The sequence below is a fragment of the Diprion similis genome, chromosome 1, assembly GCF_021155765.1.
Source record: "Diprion similis isolate iyDipSimi1 chromosome 1, iyDipSimi1.1, whole genome shotgun sequence".
NCBI classification, from domain to species: Eukaryota; Metazoa; Arthropoda; class Insecta; order Hymenoptera; family Diprionidae; genus Diprion; species Diprion similis.
The window spans coordinates 10,201,146-10,218,514 of record NC_060105.1 but is presented as its reverse complement, the minus strand read 5'-3'; the positions used below and the strand labels follow the sequence as shown (position 1 = coordinate 10,218,514).

At 37.6% G+C, this 17,369-nt stretch overlaps 2 protein-coding genes across 3 annotated transcripts in view; one reads left to right on the top strand and one right to left on the bottom strand.

Annotated features, from left to right (window-relative positions):
* Positions 1–6,432: 6,432 nt before the first annotated feature.
* LOC124410431 (sialin-like) lies at positions 6,433–13,650 on the bottom strand. Of its 2 annotated transcripts, none has more exons than XM_046888804.1 (9): positions 13,371–13,650; positions 9,320–9,525; positions 8,730–8,951; positions 8,567–8,651; positions 8,311–8,477; positions 7,914–8,063; positions 7,652–7,784; positions 6,921–7,174; positions 6,433–6,812 (listed from the first exon to the last, which is right to left on the bottom strand). In XM_046888804.1, exons 1-9 carry the CDS (start codon positions 13,435–13,437, stop codon positions 6,510–6,512), a joined length of 1,587 nt encoding a protein of 528 aa, XP_046744760.1. In that variant the 5' UTR covers positions 13,438–13,650; the 3' UTR covers positions 6,433–6,509. The 2 variants fall into 2 exon arrangements, with proteins under 2 accessions (XP_046744760.1, XP_046744750.1); XM_046888794.1 differs by lacking the exon at positions 13,371–13,650 and adding an exon at positions 11,500–11,738.
* Positions 13,651–16,101: 2,451 nt separating this feature from the next.
* Positions 16,102–17,369, top strand: part of LOC124410409 — a 110,561-nt gene continuing 109,293 nt past the window's right edge. The window contains exon 1 of the mRNA XM_046888766.1: positions 16,102–16,575. The gene's annotated coding sequence lies outside the window, so the exon portion shown is untranslated. The remainder of the gene's footprint in view (positions 16,576–17,369) is intronic.

Genomic DNA, 17,369 nt, shown 5'->3' with positions numbered 1-17,369 from the left:
TTTTTACGAGTCCTGAGAGGCGTGCGATTTTTTCGAGTACTGAAATATCTATCTTGAAAGTCTTAGATGAAGAAGTTTTTTAACTTTTAAACATTGCAATGAACTTCAATGCAGATTTTTCGGCACTATAAAAAACTGCACGCATGCCAGGTCTTGCAATAACTTTTGTTTCGTCATACAAATTAAACATAGCCGCTGAAGGATTCAAGGATATCTCAATTTTGAAATTCCCTAGGATAGCGTTTTTTCGAAATTTCAATGTGCTCGAGGCGGTAGTAAAAATTTTTTATCAGCCCAGCCCTTTTACTTGAGCTATTCTTTGGTGAAAAGTACAAAAATTTTAGTGGAGAGCGAAATCTGAAATAATGCCCTATTTGAACCGCTCTAAGATTCAACGAAGGTCGTCTTCGAAGCCTATGAAGCTGCATCTTTACGTCCTGCCTAAAAGACGATCGTTGTTGTTCGAAATAGTCGAATGACTATCATGAAGTTTTTTTGTTTTTTTTTTATGTTACATGTTTGTTTAGTATATTAATTTATACTTTGGTGAATAGTTGTACTAAATCTTCTACCGTTAAAATCGAGACTTAAATATATCGATGAAATTCGATAAAATGATTTACGATAAGAAAAACAATCTTTTACAATGACATTAAGGATCAATTCCGAGAAAATCCGCACTAATATTCGGAAATCTCAAAGCCGAAGTAATATTACACCGTCATTTCCCAAAATTTCAGTCTATTCTTTTATTGAATAGTTGTAAGTTAAGGTGAAAAAATTACTTATTGATTTTCACTTGAAAGAATTCTATATTTAAAATGTGCATGCTGTATAACGTATGCTCATTTTGTTTGACAAAGGTAATTCTATGAACATTCATCCATTATTACATTGAAATCTTTAATATCAGAACTATTGATTTCAGCATTGCGTCTTCGTCTCGTTTTGTATTTATTTCTTCATCTGTAGATATATAAATATAAAAATGTAGTAATGATTAAATAATTATTTATGTATAATGTTTTATGTTTTATTTATAATACCTAGATTTTTTTCTGAGTTGATTGCTATGTCATCGGTGGATTCAATTGAGAAACAAATTTATTATCTGACTTTTCCCAACCACAGTCAGCCGGAGAAAATTTTGTTCAAATCAAAATTTACAAAATCTTTGGAGGCATGCTTGTCTCCCGCAACCGAATGAATTTTATCCTACTGACTATGGTTGAAATGAATCAGATAATAAACTTGTTGTTCAATTAAATCCGTCGATGACATAACAATTAATTCAGCAGAAAGTCTAGGTATTGTGAATAAAGAAAAAAACTAAAAAAGTTATGTAAAAATTATTATCTAGACATTAACAAATTATTATATTCATATATTTACAAGTAAAAAAACAAGTACAGAACAAAACCCAGATCAATCAGACGAAGAAGACGGTGGTGAAATCAACAATTCTGATATCAAAGATCAATGTCATACTAAAACATTGTTGTTTTAATTTGAAGCATTTTATAGAATTTCATTAATATATCTAACTCTTGATTTTCATGGTAAAAGATTTAGTATAACTATCCGCCAAAGTTCAAATTATTTCACTGAACAAATGTACAATATAAAAAAAAAACTTCATGACAATCTTTCAACATGCAGAACAGCAATGATCGTCTTTCAGGCAGCTCGTAAAGATGCAGCATCGTAGACGCGTGCCTGGAGCAGCTTCATGGACTTGGAAGACTACTTTTGATGTATAGTTTAGGTGGTTGACTATTATTCTTGAGTTTCTTACTATAAAATGAAGCATTGTAATCAATTTCATCCTTGCGGGTGTAAGAACCTGTATGTATATACACGACGCTGTTTTGAGGTGTATATGTGCGGCACTGGCGAGGCGTTGGGATTCGCGCTATCGGACAGTCGGTCCGCAAACGTGACAGCAACAAGACAGTATATGTAGGCTTGGCCAAGAAAATTTCTCTACATTCATTTTGCTGTGATTTTAATAATTATTTAAGTTATTTATTCCTTTCGACGACCCTGTTGGGCTATATATACATATATTTTTGAATAAAGGATCAAGGACCGACTATACGACGATCGCCAAACAATAAAGCCCAGATCAAATCACCAAAAGATAAGTTATCACCAAAAAGGGATTTTTATTCAGAATTTTATCGTTCTTTTTAATTATTTATTATTAATTTTGTATTGCTGTCTCTTTTTATTTATACTTCTTTATACTTTTATTTATATTTATTTGTATTTTTATTTATATATATATATCCATTTCTTTTCATATGTTTATTTTATTTCATTAATAATTTGAGACAGTATATTTTATAATTTTAACCTCATAATTTAATTTATTAAATTCGTTACATAATTATCCCTGTTCGGGCGCCAATTATGTAACGAATTTAATAAATTAAATTATGAGGTTAAAATTATAAAATATACTGTCTCAAATTAATAATGAAATAAAATAAACATATGAAAAGAAATGGATATATATATATAAATAAAAATACAAATAAATATAAATAAAAGTATAAATAAGTATAAATAAGAGTATAAAGAAGTATAAATAAAAAGAGACAGCAATACAAAATTAATAATAAATAATTAAAAAGAACGATAAAATTCTGGATAAAAATCCCTTTTTTGTGATAACTTATCTTTTGGTGATTTGATCTGGGCTTTATTGTTTGGCGATCGTCGTATAGTCGGTCCTTGATCCTTTATTCAAAAATATATGTATATATAGCCCAACAGGGTCGTCGAAAGGAATAAATAACTTAAATAATTATTAAAATCACAGCAAAATGAATGTAGAGAAATTTTCTTGGCCAAGCCTACATATACTGTCTTGTTGCTGTCACGTTTGCGGACCGACTGTCCGATAGCGCGAATCCCAACGCCTCGCCAGTGCCGCACATATACACCTCAAAACAGCGTCGTGTATATACATACAGGTTCTTACACAGGTTTGCGCTCTTTAAATATTTTATCGCACTTACTTATGTGGGTGGAAGACGAATTTTGTCGTGGAATTTAGGTGGCAGACGATACTTTCTAGGCTTCCTATGTTTCAATTAATGCGTACAATAAGATTCGCGTGAGCGACTGTAAACTTTTTTTTGTCAATTTTTTGCTGCAATTGTAACCCTCCTGTAGCCTCTCCGTCGTGGGGGTGCGTTGGAAGGCGTTTATTACTATTATACGACACACGGATAACTAGTAGAGAAACAATGAAGATTGTGGATGTGGGCCGGAAATTACTGATGTTCCCTTGCGGACTGATCGAGGGATCGAACGTATCGAGGGTCCCAGTGGCTCAGTGATCGCGTGATCCAGTGATAGTAACCCCGTATCCGAGTGATCCAGTGACCCAGTGGTCGAGTGGTCGAGAGGTCGAGTGATCCAGTGATCGAGTCAGGGTGGCGACGGACCGGGAAAACCGGGAATTCACTTCATCGGGAAAAGTCAGGAAAACGTCAGGGAGATATGATTGGGCATAAAGAAGAAAAACGTGCTGTTTTTAAAGAATCGTTTCCAAATTTCAGCTATGCTTCGTAAACTCAGTTAAGTTAACTTTCGGAAATGGGATCGTGCAATTTCTAATTATTCGTGTGAAACGAAGCAGTACCATGTATTTTTTCGATCCAAATTTATATATTCAAGGTGCAGAACTTCTGGAGCTTTTAGTCGTAAAAACTGCTCAACATTACCTAATTCAAGTTCCGTGGGAAAATGTCTGAATGAATTCTGAATGTTTTGACGAGAAATGTCAGGGCATAGTCAAGGAATTATATTTGAGCAAAATTATCGTCACCCTGGTGATGCGAATCGATCGATCGCCTCTTTTGCTTGATAATTTCGTAAACGGTATAAGGAAAAGTAAATCACGCTCGATATGTTAAGCCTTCAGCTTTTCAAACAATCTTGTTACGCGGAACAACTGAGTTTTCAAGTTCAATTTGACTGTGCATATTGCGCGTTGACTTGATACCTTTTGGTTCTGAGAGAAAGTGCGGCATTTGCAAGTCGGCGGTCAAGTCACGGGGATAAAAATCGTGCAGTGTACAGTGATGGTGAAGAATCTTAACGTAAGTATTTATAGAACATATCTGAGGTGTATGAAAGAATATTTTTAATAACTGTATTTTCTCTTGTTTCAGGGCAACGAACTAAGTCGTTGTAAGTATACCGTGAAATGTTTAGTCTTTACTCGAACGACATTGTCTTTGTCGGTGCACGCACTTTTGTCATTGTGCTAATCGTATTTTCGGTTGTTTTAACTGATCGAATCGTTTGCCCGTTTCAGCTAATGAAACCTTTTGTCTGTTTCAGTTAACCAAACTTTTTAACTGTTACAGTTATTTGTACCTTTCTTCTGCTTCGGCTAACCAAATGTTTCGTCTGTTTCAGGTGGCCAAACTTTTCGTTCGTTTCAGGGAACCAAACTTTTTGTTTATTCCAGTCAATCAAACTTTTTGACTGCTTCAACTAATCGAGCCTTTTGTCTACTCCAGCTAATCAAATCTTTTGTGTTTCCGATAAAACCAATTCACCAACATTCCCCGATGAGCAATCATGGCACATCCCCATTCGATTTGCGCCGGACTTATCAAGAATCTGTTGGCAAATATGAGGATTTTAGCAGAAATTGATGATAGCGTGGTGGATTTCGAACCAGAGGAACTACAGGATTCAAGGTATGAGCCCCAAAATTGAATACCTGAGTAATTTTAATTTCTCTCGAAAAAAAAAAAACTTCCAATATGTCTCCAGATGTAATAACGATTCTGGAATTAGAATGATCCTGATGAGTTTTTATAAATATTTATTTTTTTCAACCGCAAAACATCGAAGAAATATTATCAATACATTATACTCAAACGTTGGATGAATACTTAACAAAACATGATGAATTTCACATTTCCGTGCAAAACGTTATTTTGCTTCTATGTCACAAGAATTTGACTTAAATATTCACAGAAACGTAAAACATTACGGTTGTAATATTTTTGTAATGTTTCTGTAATATGAATGGTCCGTGTAGGGTGAATACATGCACCAAATACAATCTACGTGATGATGAATTTGAGAGATTTGTAAAACCAGATTCAATCAAACGATTTTCACCATTTTCTGGCCAACAGGCATATGTTTGTTAATGGTTGTAAATATTTATCAAGGTATTTTCCAGTGATTTAGTTCAAATGTCAGAACTCTAAGTTGTATATATTGGCAAGTAGTCTTCACTATTGGGCATAAAACGTGAAATTGAAAATTTACCAATTTTGCTTTCATATCTTCGAAATTGATTCCTATACAATTGTTCAAATTCACCCTGAGCAATAATAATTCGTTTCTTTCTCTTTTTTATCGCCCGTAACGGATTAAGTTATTCCTGTCGTACGTAAATTAGGTTTGAAGATGGAGTAATCAACAGCTTTAGTTAAAAATATATGTGGGCGAGGTTTTCGGAAACACGACCTTATTCGAGGGTATTCATACCATCTGTATCCTCGATTGAAGTATTAGCTTTTTAGACTTTCATAAAATTTTATTTACCATGTAGATTTGAGTAACTTTATTTCGCAGCTGCTGAATAACTTCGACAAATAACGCAGATTTTTCTTAAAACATCGTTACCTTACAGTTCTGTCCATTCTTATCTTTATCCTACTCTCATACTTCTCCAATTCTTATTTACCGCCCGTAAAAATTTTCAATTCAGAATAATTTTCCGAAGTTTAAAAAGTTTTGAGGAAGTCTTAGACAGATTATTTTCCACATGTTGCGTACAAAATTTACACTGACAAAATTTAATTAATCAACTGACATGAAGGCAATGACGTAAGAGGTGCTTTTTTTTGCTGTATAAGGTACAATTTTCTAGTCAATTTTCAGTTCAATTTTTAAGGGAAAAAAACGAATCAGTCTACAAAAATTCATAGAAAATTCCTAGACTATAATTTGGATAGTTTTGTGATACTAGAACAAGAAAAACTTGTTCGAGGAATAGGGTCGAATGCTGTTAAAAAGATACGATTCTCTGAGACAAAACCTAGACGTGCATCGCTATGCAGGGTGGTCTGTTTTAATCGTGCCAGGAAAATATCTCGGACACTAGAAGAGATACGAGAAAAAGTTGGATACAAAACTTGGAGGGTTTGTGGATTATGTCACTTTCGTGATTTTTCGAGTATTTCGTGGTTTTAGATAGGGAACACATATTTCGACCATGACCGGCTGATATTGAGTTTGAAGGCAAATTTAAAAATGTCAATTTTTTTTTTTACTTCACTTCACTTACTTATTTTTCTCTCTTGAAATCGGCCCAACACTTTCTAGATCTAACGTTTTCAAACCGCGAAGAAGCTGTAAGGTTTGAAACGTCTGTCAAGAACACAAAAAGCACGTTCAGGACCCGAGCAATCAAATCCGCTAAAATACGTGACGAGAATCAGCAGATTTGTAATGTTGGAACGTGTTATTTATACGGATAATTTTGAAGCTTTCGAATGGACTGAGGCTGATCTAGGCATTTCCTTTACGCTCTCCACATCCTCGGTCAACGTGTAGGCCTCGTATAGCTCGTAGGGCTCCGTTTGGACTCCGACGTCTTCATAGTCAAGCTCGAGAGAATCCTGTTCGTAGATCACGTCGTGACTCTTCGGTCTGGCAACTGACGGGATCCAGGGCTGCTGAACCCCCTTACCAAGTGCCAAAAAGACCGCCGCTGTCGAAAATAGAACCACAGATGCCACCCCGAAAACCAACCTCCAAGAGCCTGCAATCTGTTAACACGTTTATATGGATTATAGTGTTTCAATTGTGTAAAGAAGTCTTTATCGTAAAAGAACAGATTATTTAGTATCCACATATCGTTGATTTGATCTACTTACTGAGCCGTGAATTGCCTGAGTGACAAAGTAGTTGGCAGCTAGAAGTCCAGCCGCTCCAAGGGTTGAGCAAAGAGCGCACGCAGCTGCTGCACACGCTGGCGATTCTTCAGGCGCTAAATCAGCGACTGCAGCCAGAGCACCAGCAGGGGCTGTTCCGGAGACCAGGAGGGCTGCGATCCCGAGCCATGCGGCACCCAATGCCTGGCAACCTGCGTATCCCGCCACAAATAGAAGGGCAGCAGGTACGAAGTGTGCTGAAATAGACATCACACCTCGTCTTAGGGTATTTAGCACCAGTTTTAAGAATGGACTGTGATTTATAAATGGAATGTTAGTTGTAGGGTTCAGTGATCCAAAATTTCACTGCTAGTGAAACTCGATGTGTCTCACATGTTTCTGAAATGAATCTGTCTAATTTCTTCATCCATTTTTTGGCCCAGCTGCAACTTACTCTTCATTTTTACTGTCAATCGACGATGCATTTGATCAAGTGGTACCAAATATGGTTAATTCTTTCATGGGTACCATCGTCCGAAAAAATGTAATCAATTACTGCTTCCAACGATTCGAGGAACGAACATTTCATTTTGGAATAATGGTTAGTTAAAATATATCAGTCTAATTCGACGTATAGAAACGGACCATCTTGAATTCATCTTCTGAAGTAACGAAGCCTGGGATTTTTCGCAATGACTTATAATTAAAGAACTCAGTCACCATTCCTGACTTACCCATGTATACTACCAACTTTCTGGCAGTGGTTGTTGAGACCATACCGGATTCTCGGACATGGTCTACGAGGAGGCCGCAAGTCAGTGCAGCCATGAAGTGCCCTATGTGCGGTAGTGTAGTGAGCACTGAGTCCTGGAGGCAGATTTTGTCGGGATTAAAACACGAGATAAGTGAGAAATCCTACGGTTCTGGTATCTGATCTATCGCACCTTCATCGAGCGAAGCAAATTTTAACAATGACTTTGAATGGTCAACACTTACGTTCGCCGTGGAAAAGCCGTATATCCGCTTTAGGTACTTGGTCATCCCAAGAGACAAGGTCGCATCACCCCATTGGTTTCCCATTGTTGCCACTGCAGATGCCCAGACTGGAACGGATCTCAACAGCTTTCCCCATGGGATTACCGCTGCCTGTTATCACGTATCAATAAAAGGTTGAAATACATCATTCGATAGAATAATTTCGGCATCGAGATACATCAATCCTGGAAGTCTTACTTTTCAGTTTCAAACTGAGCACTAATTTACTCCCGTACTAGGAACTTTAATCGGAATTCGAAAAATGAGTAGACATCAATGAAAAATTTAGGTGAGGTCTTGTGCGTATTATACGAGGTACAGACCATATAATATACGTGTAAATAACACATTATCTCACGTTTGTGTCGTGCTGATAAGACTTTGGGAAGTTCTTAACCCAGCGGTTGAACGCGAAGTACCAGCAGACAGCGAGTATGGCAAGTCCGTAGCACAGAGAGTCGCGCCCGAAGGCACGAACCATTGCAGTACCAATCCACCCCATAAGGCAATAGCCAACGCTTACGGCTGTGATGAAAGCAGAGAGAGAGAACTGAGGTTTCGACAATCTATAACTTTTTGATGCCTCTTGCTGAAGCCGAGCAAATTCTACTTACCCGCGTAACAAGAGAAGTACCAACTTCTGTGCGTCGACTTGAACCATGTCATCGCCAACATGTGAGCTGCGGGCATTGTGGCACCCTGGGGGTGTACAAATGTTTAGAATTCACGTCACTCATGCTGTTGTCATTGATATGCAATATGTCCTTTGATACTTACTGTACACAAGCCCTGGAACAACCTGAGTGCAACGTGTGATGGTGCTTTCCAAGCAGCGGGCACCAAAAGCGAGGCCAGACAAGCACTGAGGACAGCGCGTGAGAAGACGATAGAGGGTCCAGAACGACCCCAGACTAGGCAACCCCCTAGAATTGGACCTGCTACCTGACCCCAGAGGAATGCTTCGCGCATAATGGACTCCGTGTGCTCCTCTTGCAGTAACTGGAATTTATATGCTAGGCATTGAGGGGTAATGGAGCAGAAGTTATGGTCGAAAGAGATAATGAGCAATAATTTAGACGAGTGGATTAAAAATGGCGAAAGTATATGGAAACATTGGAGCTCTCGACTTCGCAGGTTCGTTGGATGATGCCCGAAAACCCAACGTCAATGGTTTAATGTATTATCCTTTCTGTATACTGAACCTGTGACTTTACGTAGTTCAATTACTTCGAATGGTTACGTTTAATCGAAGAATAAACCTTTTTTCACTCGATGATCTAATCGGATTCGGGCTAATATAACATGGGGCATGATGATTGGTCAACCGGACATTGGATAGGGTGGTTCTGATTCTTATTTTCATTTACCTCCATGGAAATGACTTCGTGGTCTTCGGTTTTATTGCGGCTTGTGATATTAACGAGCATATTGCAATGCCACGACGTGTCGATGATTGCATGGTTGTCTGGTTGCTTTGCTAGGAGGGCTACGGAGGCGCTGACTTCTACGGCTCCGCAAAGGGCATAGCCTACGGCAACCAGAGCCGCGACTGCGTGTCGCGCTCGCACTGCCGCTGAAAAATTATTAAGTTTGTGTCCGGTGATGATTCAGTCAAATCTGATTATTATTGATCTTATGTGAACATGGCAAAGTACCATCATGGTGATGTCGAACCGATATTACCGAAAGAAAGGGTGGCAGAAAATAGACTTTTTGCGATTAATTCAATCGACTCAGACAAAGTTGATACTTGGTAAGATCATAGTGAAACTTCAGTTAATCCAATTACTCTTCATTCGATGAACCTTATTTAGTAGATGGATTTACATGATGTAACTTTAGTGTTTACTGGTCTAGTGAATATACATCGTGTACCTACATCTGGATTTTAAAGACTTAACTTGACTTCATTTAATTCTAAATAACCTCAAGTGACTTTACATTACCTTAAACTGTATTTGATCCAAAACTTCAAAAAAAAATTTGGTGAATTCACTTGTATAATTATTTTGGTTTATGAATACAGATGATCTAATGATGAAATTATTATTTTAATGATTTGTAGATATTTTGCCAATTACATTGATAATTGTCTGACCAATTTATGATAAAGTAAATACACTCAGTAGTGATCTATAATGGACCACAGTTGTATTATGTTATCATAGACAGTTAGAAGCTAATATCTCAATTTATTGTTAATATTTATGAAACTCGTCGATAGCAGATCGTCCATTTCTTTGACAATCTTGAATTAAACTTAAAAATTTATAGTTTCGGCATATTCTGTGAACCTATAACTTGAAACATTTTGCAACGCATAAATTTTGATCGAAGCTGGATTCTTTTGTCTCTGTATGACAACTAACCGTGCTTTTCCTTATCACAACGTACACAAAACAACTATTTGATCTTGTGCAGATAACTCAAGTAGACGCCGAACCCGATGTTCTCGGATACTGGTGACCTTCTCATTTATTTGCATACCTGATAATTGTTCAACTGTATTGCGCAACATTTTCTCAACGATCTTACTTCGCTATTGCCATTCGAAATTCAGCAAATCTCGTTTCAGACTGCCATTTATTTTACTTTTAACTTTCGCTCGAATATCATGTGGAAGAAGGTTTGAACATAAAATCAAAATTGCAACTAACCGTAACGATTTGATGCATCTCCAATCATGACTTGTTTAATTATATCAGGGAATTACAAGCTCGGTGTACGTACTCTTAGGATCAATGACGTAGGTGTGATACAGCATTTTAATGCCAAAATCAGCAAAGTGCGGATGAATTTTGTTCAAGCTGAATAATAGCAATTATAAAAAATTCTTTTGGCGTACTTAATTCGTTTATTCATAACAAAATGGTGGCTATATTAGTGGATCGGAAATTAATATTTTACTGAAATAATCCAATTTTGAAAATTCATCTATTTAAGTATCATTCGTTGGTTGTGTCGGTTAATTTTTTACCAATTATGATACTCTGGCATGTTCTGCGAAAAATAAATACACAGGCATCGCGTAGACAAAGAAATAAAATGAATTTGAAACCATCGTCAGAATTGTAAAATAATTATAACATAGATGTATGAAAAAAAAAAATAAATAAATAAAGTCACGACACAATTGCAGTGAAAGTAAATATTCTTCATTCACGGATAAACAGAAATTTTTCTTAATGATTGGATTCAGCAGTTGCTTCGTGCTTCACATAAGTCATAGGACGTCGTATTTTACTATGTCCTTTTAAGCTCGGACACCACGGTGATATTCGAATCATTGTTTCGACATCAATAATAATCTTCTTGTTTGCAAATAATTACCCATGTAATATAAACTATCTTGCTTTTTTTCAAGACCCAAAATGTCGTATATGCGTGTCAAATTGAGCGTTGATTGCGGACACGTTCGCTTGAGTCATCGAACAGGACGTACCTTTTTCCTTTTTATTTTTCGCTTTATCCGCATAGAATCCGCTCGAAAGTATGAACCGAATCACTGTCAAGGAAATACTCGTTTCGTGGCTTTAAGGGTACAAACCTCGCACTTCTTTAGCAGCCTGTTTGATTTGGATACTGCCACACTTGACAAGGTGCACACTTCCTCTCTTCACGAACTCCGCCATTTCACAGAGTTGAGGGCCGAAATTTTCACTACGGAGTTCATCAAGTGACACAGAAATTTCTTATCTGGACTCTGTATGGCGCCAGTATCGCGACAACGTAGCTTATTATCGCCAAATATACTCAGCGAATAAATTATACTCTTCGTATTCGCAATACTCACACATTGCGTTTGTGACTCCTCGGTCTACGTTTATAGTCTATCTAAAACAATCATTTATTATCTACCGTAATCCCTGCTTAGAGATCGTCATACAAATGAAGATTTTTTTCACATCGAATAATATTTACGTATGCTCTTTCTGCAGCTATCGTTTATATACTCCGCATACGCTATCGCTTTTTTTGCACCTTTTGCAGTCACTGTCTCGTTTGGAAACTGATCGTTTTTTCAATCAACTTAGCTAATAGAATCTGAATACAATTACATCAGGTATTTGCCTAGAGTCTGATACGGTGCAAGACTGCACGTCTTTTTGTCGAGTGGATGTATAATTAAGAGCGTCTTACAGATCTGCGTTTCAACGTTAGTATCTGGTCATATTTTGATTTTTAGATATCACCAACGCCTTTTGAATCTATCGAAGAATAAATTATTCTTCATGACGATTGATGGAGTTTCTATTACTGCAGACCAGATGACGTACTTTGTGATCCACCTCATATTCATTGACTCGTCATACAGATAGATGTACGATCAATCACGTTGCAAAGTATTGCACGTCAAGTTCTAATTTTTGTGACACTTTTAAGTATCCGGTACGTAGGTATCCGCTGGTGGAAGTGAATTGTGATAAAAGTCTATTGTTTTCCAACAAACTTTGTTACAACGCATTTCCATTTCTCGGTTATGTTCTTGTGAACTATGAATTATTCGTAAACGTGTCTGATAATTTTTAATAATTGCCTGGAAACTAGTTAATCAAATTGGTTTACTTGTTGGAAGAAAAGTCAATATTTCCATGTCATTTGAAAATTTAAGATAATTTGTACAACGTTATCGTAAGAATATGGAAAAATTGTTTGGATTCATGTCATGGGAACAAATTTATTCGCTATTTTGTAAACATTGACTTATTAAGGGTACACGCTAATTTATATTGCTCGAATAATTTGATCTGTATTTTGAAACAATCCGTAACAAGTTTGAAAATTCATATTACCGTATTAAACTTCATAGGGTTTTGGTCTCAAATTCGTAAGTCGCTGTTTTGGAGTTAAATTTTTATTTCATTTTAGATTTATAATTTCGAACTCTGAGTGTGATTTAGTAACCTATAAGAAAAAAATAGATTTTATTCAAAACTGCAGGAAAAATGGGACATATCAAGATTTTTGGTAATAAATGATCGTGTCAAATCTATTTTTTACTATAAATGTAACAGATTTTACTCTGCAAACAGTGGTTTTCACTGTTTCTAAAGTAAATTTTCATCTCACGAAATATATCTTACCCAGAAACCTGATCTGATCCTCTTTTTCTGTAGTTTTGAGTAAAATCTGCTCTTTACGCTCTCCGTATTCACGATTACACGTAAGGAATGGACCTTTTATTTCTTGACCGATCAAAGATCGAAACTACAGAGTCCGAACTTTCCACGATCTGATGTTTCCTTCAATTTACAAGAACACTGAAGGTGTGCCATGTATCGAAGTTGATAGAAATTGATAAGTCAAAACGAGAGAAACCGATATATTCAATGTTGACCATGCATAAGATAAGAGAGTAGTCCCAGACTTATTCTCAACTATCTGAAAAAATGAAGCAGTCAGAGATTAATGACCCACCCCTAACTTCGAGAGCGGCGTGCCGCAGCTGCACACTACCCCTCTTGAGTCTGACAAGGGCCGCCATCGTCACGTCATGAGGTGAACCAATTGCACGTCCATGAGAAAGTATTTGTGCTTGCGACACATGGCTTGGTAATTGACACGAAGAGAAGCACCAAATCTAGGTTTAAGAACAGTTTTACGATCACTTCGAGTTCGGGGATTCCAGATCACACTTCGTCGTCACTGATCACTGATGGGACACACACTGACTGGCCACTGTTCAGTGGTCAACTATCACGACTGTCACCGAGGCGAACATCTCGCGGTCGGTTAACGAGTCTTGATACAATAAGTATCCCGCTTCCTTCAACGACCTTGAGTGCTGCACGTCGACCAGCAACAAGTTACAGTTTTAACCATTCAAACATCTTCTTCGGGTCCACGTAGTCAACGTCTTAGTCAGTGTGTCAATTCGTCTACATGGAGCAGGCACGCTGAAGTTTCGGCTGACTTCCGCTCACGCCGATTAAATGATCTTTGTGGCAATTATTTGAGCTCATTTCCAACAAGCATTGGCGACTTTGCTGTTATTCAATTTCCGTTTTTTCTATTCTCGTTTTGGTTCTATCACACACACAAGCGGAAGTGATAAACTCATCTTATCGGGTTGGGCATGTATCTCAACCTTTTTCAACGTACGATCCTGGGACTCAATAATCATGAGGTTCTGGTTGGCTGTACCAACTCTGCATTTGCCTTTTCGCTTACAAGTCTCTGTCAATTTTTGAACAGTACTTTCTTACTCTTAGTCGAATTTGTTACCCAGGGACTTTATTCTGAATCCATGTTTGTTCCCTGATGTGTTAATATACGGAATGGCTATTGTGGTTTTACCCTAGATTGCAAAATATTTTCATCACCCAGCATTGTCGAGTATTATAAATACCGATTACAGTACTGTCGATATCGTTCGGAGGGATGGTTTTCATTTAGTTGTTCAGTTGACGGATGCTGACAATGAGAGATACTATCTACCAAAACAGCATCGTTTCATGTGCCTCTATTGCATAATAACTTAATACGTGGGTGTACGTACGTTACTATGGTACATGAAGTTGATTCTCCAACGTATGACGCACACATGCGATGCGTAAAATAGAACGATTTAACACCGGAAAGACCTCTGCACAGAGGATTGTACCGGTGACGGTAAAAATATTGTTTGAAAGAAATTGCATCCCAGATTTTGCACCTTGTGCTGAAATAATAAAAATACTGCTGAGGGGAAGAAGATCGTTATACTTGCAATTCCAAAATTGGTAATCAGTTCGTTGTTATACAGTTGGATGATGGAGTGGTTGTCTCCATTTCATACTCATTTGTGCAAATAGTTGAATGGCATTCCAATAGTAAAATAGATAGAGAAATTGAACTTATTATTGATTTGGACACAATGTGTGCAATACGAGAACCGAAAACATTTCACAGACTAATTACAGAGAATTCAGTGGACAGGATTTATTTTCTCGATAGATCCTGTCCAAGGCTAATTAATGGTCTGAAAATTATCCATTTTCAATAGAGTCCTTCGCGATCTTAATTTTTCTTTCTTCAATCACTTTATAATTTAAATGGGTTCCATTTGTTTTTTTGACTCCATTAAATGCTGTCTCTGATAATATAATCTTTCATACATCTCCGATCACCTCATATGATTATTTAATTTATGGAAGACCGAAAGTTCAGTGGTCAGATAATTGAAATGGTATGTCACAATCAATGTATTATCGATCGAAATTTAAGTGCACACATGATCTCGCAGGTTCAGAATTACATTCTCTTTTTCAAGGATAAAAATTGTTATGAAATGATCTACGGAAAGAAGAGAAAAAAATTTAACTCTCATTGGGCCCCAGTTTCTTGGCAACTTGCTGTACTTCACCGCACCAGAGTTCAAAAGAATACCGTCAGGCGTAGCGAAGCTCCAAGTACACTCGGTCAGGTTGATTTTAACACCTATAAATTGGACATTTTTCGATTATCGTTGGTAACTTGAAAAAAATAAACACCTAAGTAATAAGGATGTCAAATAATGAACGGTCAAGTATGTGAATGAAATTTATATCACAATGGAAAATGATTGGATTTCCCGGTTTTTTTTATTTTCGAAAGTCAAAATATCAAAAATTTGGAGATCCAAGGACTCTTATTTGGTGTTTTTCCGATGCCCAAGCTTAAAATTGTATGAAAATGAAATTTCAACTTTCGAAACTGATTCCTCAGCTCTCCTTCGAAAAAATGCGTTAAGTATTTTCAACGTTTTATTACCACCGAACAAGTTTTTTGAATTTTTTGAAATTTCTACAGTTACTTTCTACGTCACACGATTTTACAATATTTCGTCGAACGTAATCATAATTCCTTACCAATGAATTATTCACGATCAGCCAAACACTAGAGCTGATCTTGTTGACTGAGAAATCTTAACTATTTCGATAAAATCACTAAAGAAAATATATTTTGCGGATGCAAAATTTCGAATATCTGGCAAACGTTTCGCGTTGCCTTTTCCGAAATTTCTCAAAAACCATCTATACCGCAAGTGACATCATAAAGTGAGCCGTCTGTACGAGTAGAGGTCCCAAAACGGCATGTAGGGATCTGTCCTTTCAACGGTCAGTGATCGAGAGTAGGTATGTATAAAGTTGGGTGAGCAACAGTCTGCGTCTTTGCTTTGAGAGAGGCAGGTGGCGTGTATAGTGGGTGCTTCTAACCGACATTCTTGAGCTAGCAGGTCTGCGATTGGTCGTTCGTTAGGCAGGTCAAGCGCTACCACATCGGTTGGAGTTAGTGGCTGGTGTTTATCGGGTCGTTTGAAAATTCTGGCGAGAAAAATCGGTCCGAAAGATTAAGGATTCTTTTTCCAACTCCGTGGGAATCCACGCCTTATTCGAAAATCGGCGCGTCGTGTCGAGTTTGAAAAAAGTCCCCGGAAAGTTGCGCGGGAATCGCTTAAATTCCAAACCGTTCGGTATCGGTCCGCATTATCGCGACACCTTACGCGGAATATGATGTTTTTGTGCGGCTACATGAGGACTGGAATGTTTTGACAAGTGGAGAGCCTGGTGCGTGCCGATCGCCCAACGGAGCGTCCTTCCTCGCCGATGAAGCTGGCCCTCGATCCGCCACCGCAGCCCCACTCCGATATTTCATAATCGAGGTCTGTACCAGTTTTATACGCATGCCCTTAGCTCGCTTTAAGGTTAGGTCGATGCCTCGACTCCGGCCTTCCCCGCCCCCTCATCGGGCCCGAACAATGCTGCCCCCCGGGTCTCGGGGTCCGGGCCCAAAATCCCGGCTCGAAATTTACCTGCGACCCGTCGCAAGCCAGCGTTGAATTCCTTGGGAACTACAGATGGATAACGACGATCAACTGGTTGGCGACTTTAGTCATGTGCGCTGAAAATTGGAAAATTGGATCATTCGTTTCAGATGTGGTTCGATATCTTCGAGTCTTTTTGAAAAGTTTTGGTTTCGGCCTGACAGTCTTACGCTCACGTGATCGGTTGAGGTGAATAAATCGATCGAGCTGAAGTTGGTTTGGAATGTTTTTGATGCTCGTGTTTCATCGGCTGAAGTTTGTTACGTTATCGTAATGTGATGCAACTTTGGGAAAAGTTGTTTTTTTGCAAGTTTAGGATTACTTGGAATTTAGTCAAATTTTAGCGTAGTATTACAAATTCATAGTTAGATTTTGTACATTCAACTTCTTCGGGTATTTTAAAGGTTGAAAATAGTGATTTTTGTTTCAACGTTTTGATACATTAACGTTACTAACTTCAGCCTTGTCGTGTTTTGTAGTAAATCGGCGCAAATTATAGCGTTAGACATGCCAATTTAATCGAATGTAGTTGTTTAAATACAGACCCCATGTGCTCTGAAAATTTGTCACGATATTATGCGCGCTGATCGCTGTTTAATTTTGCATTCGAATTTACATCGTTGCTAATTCGG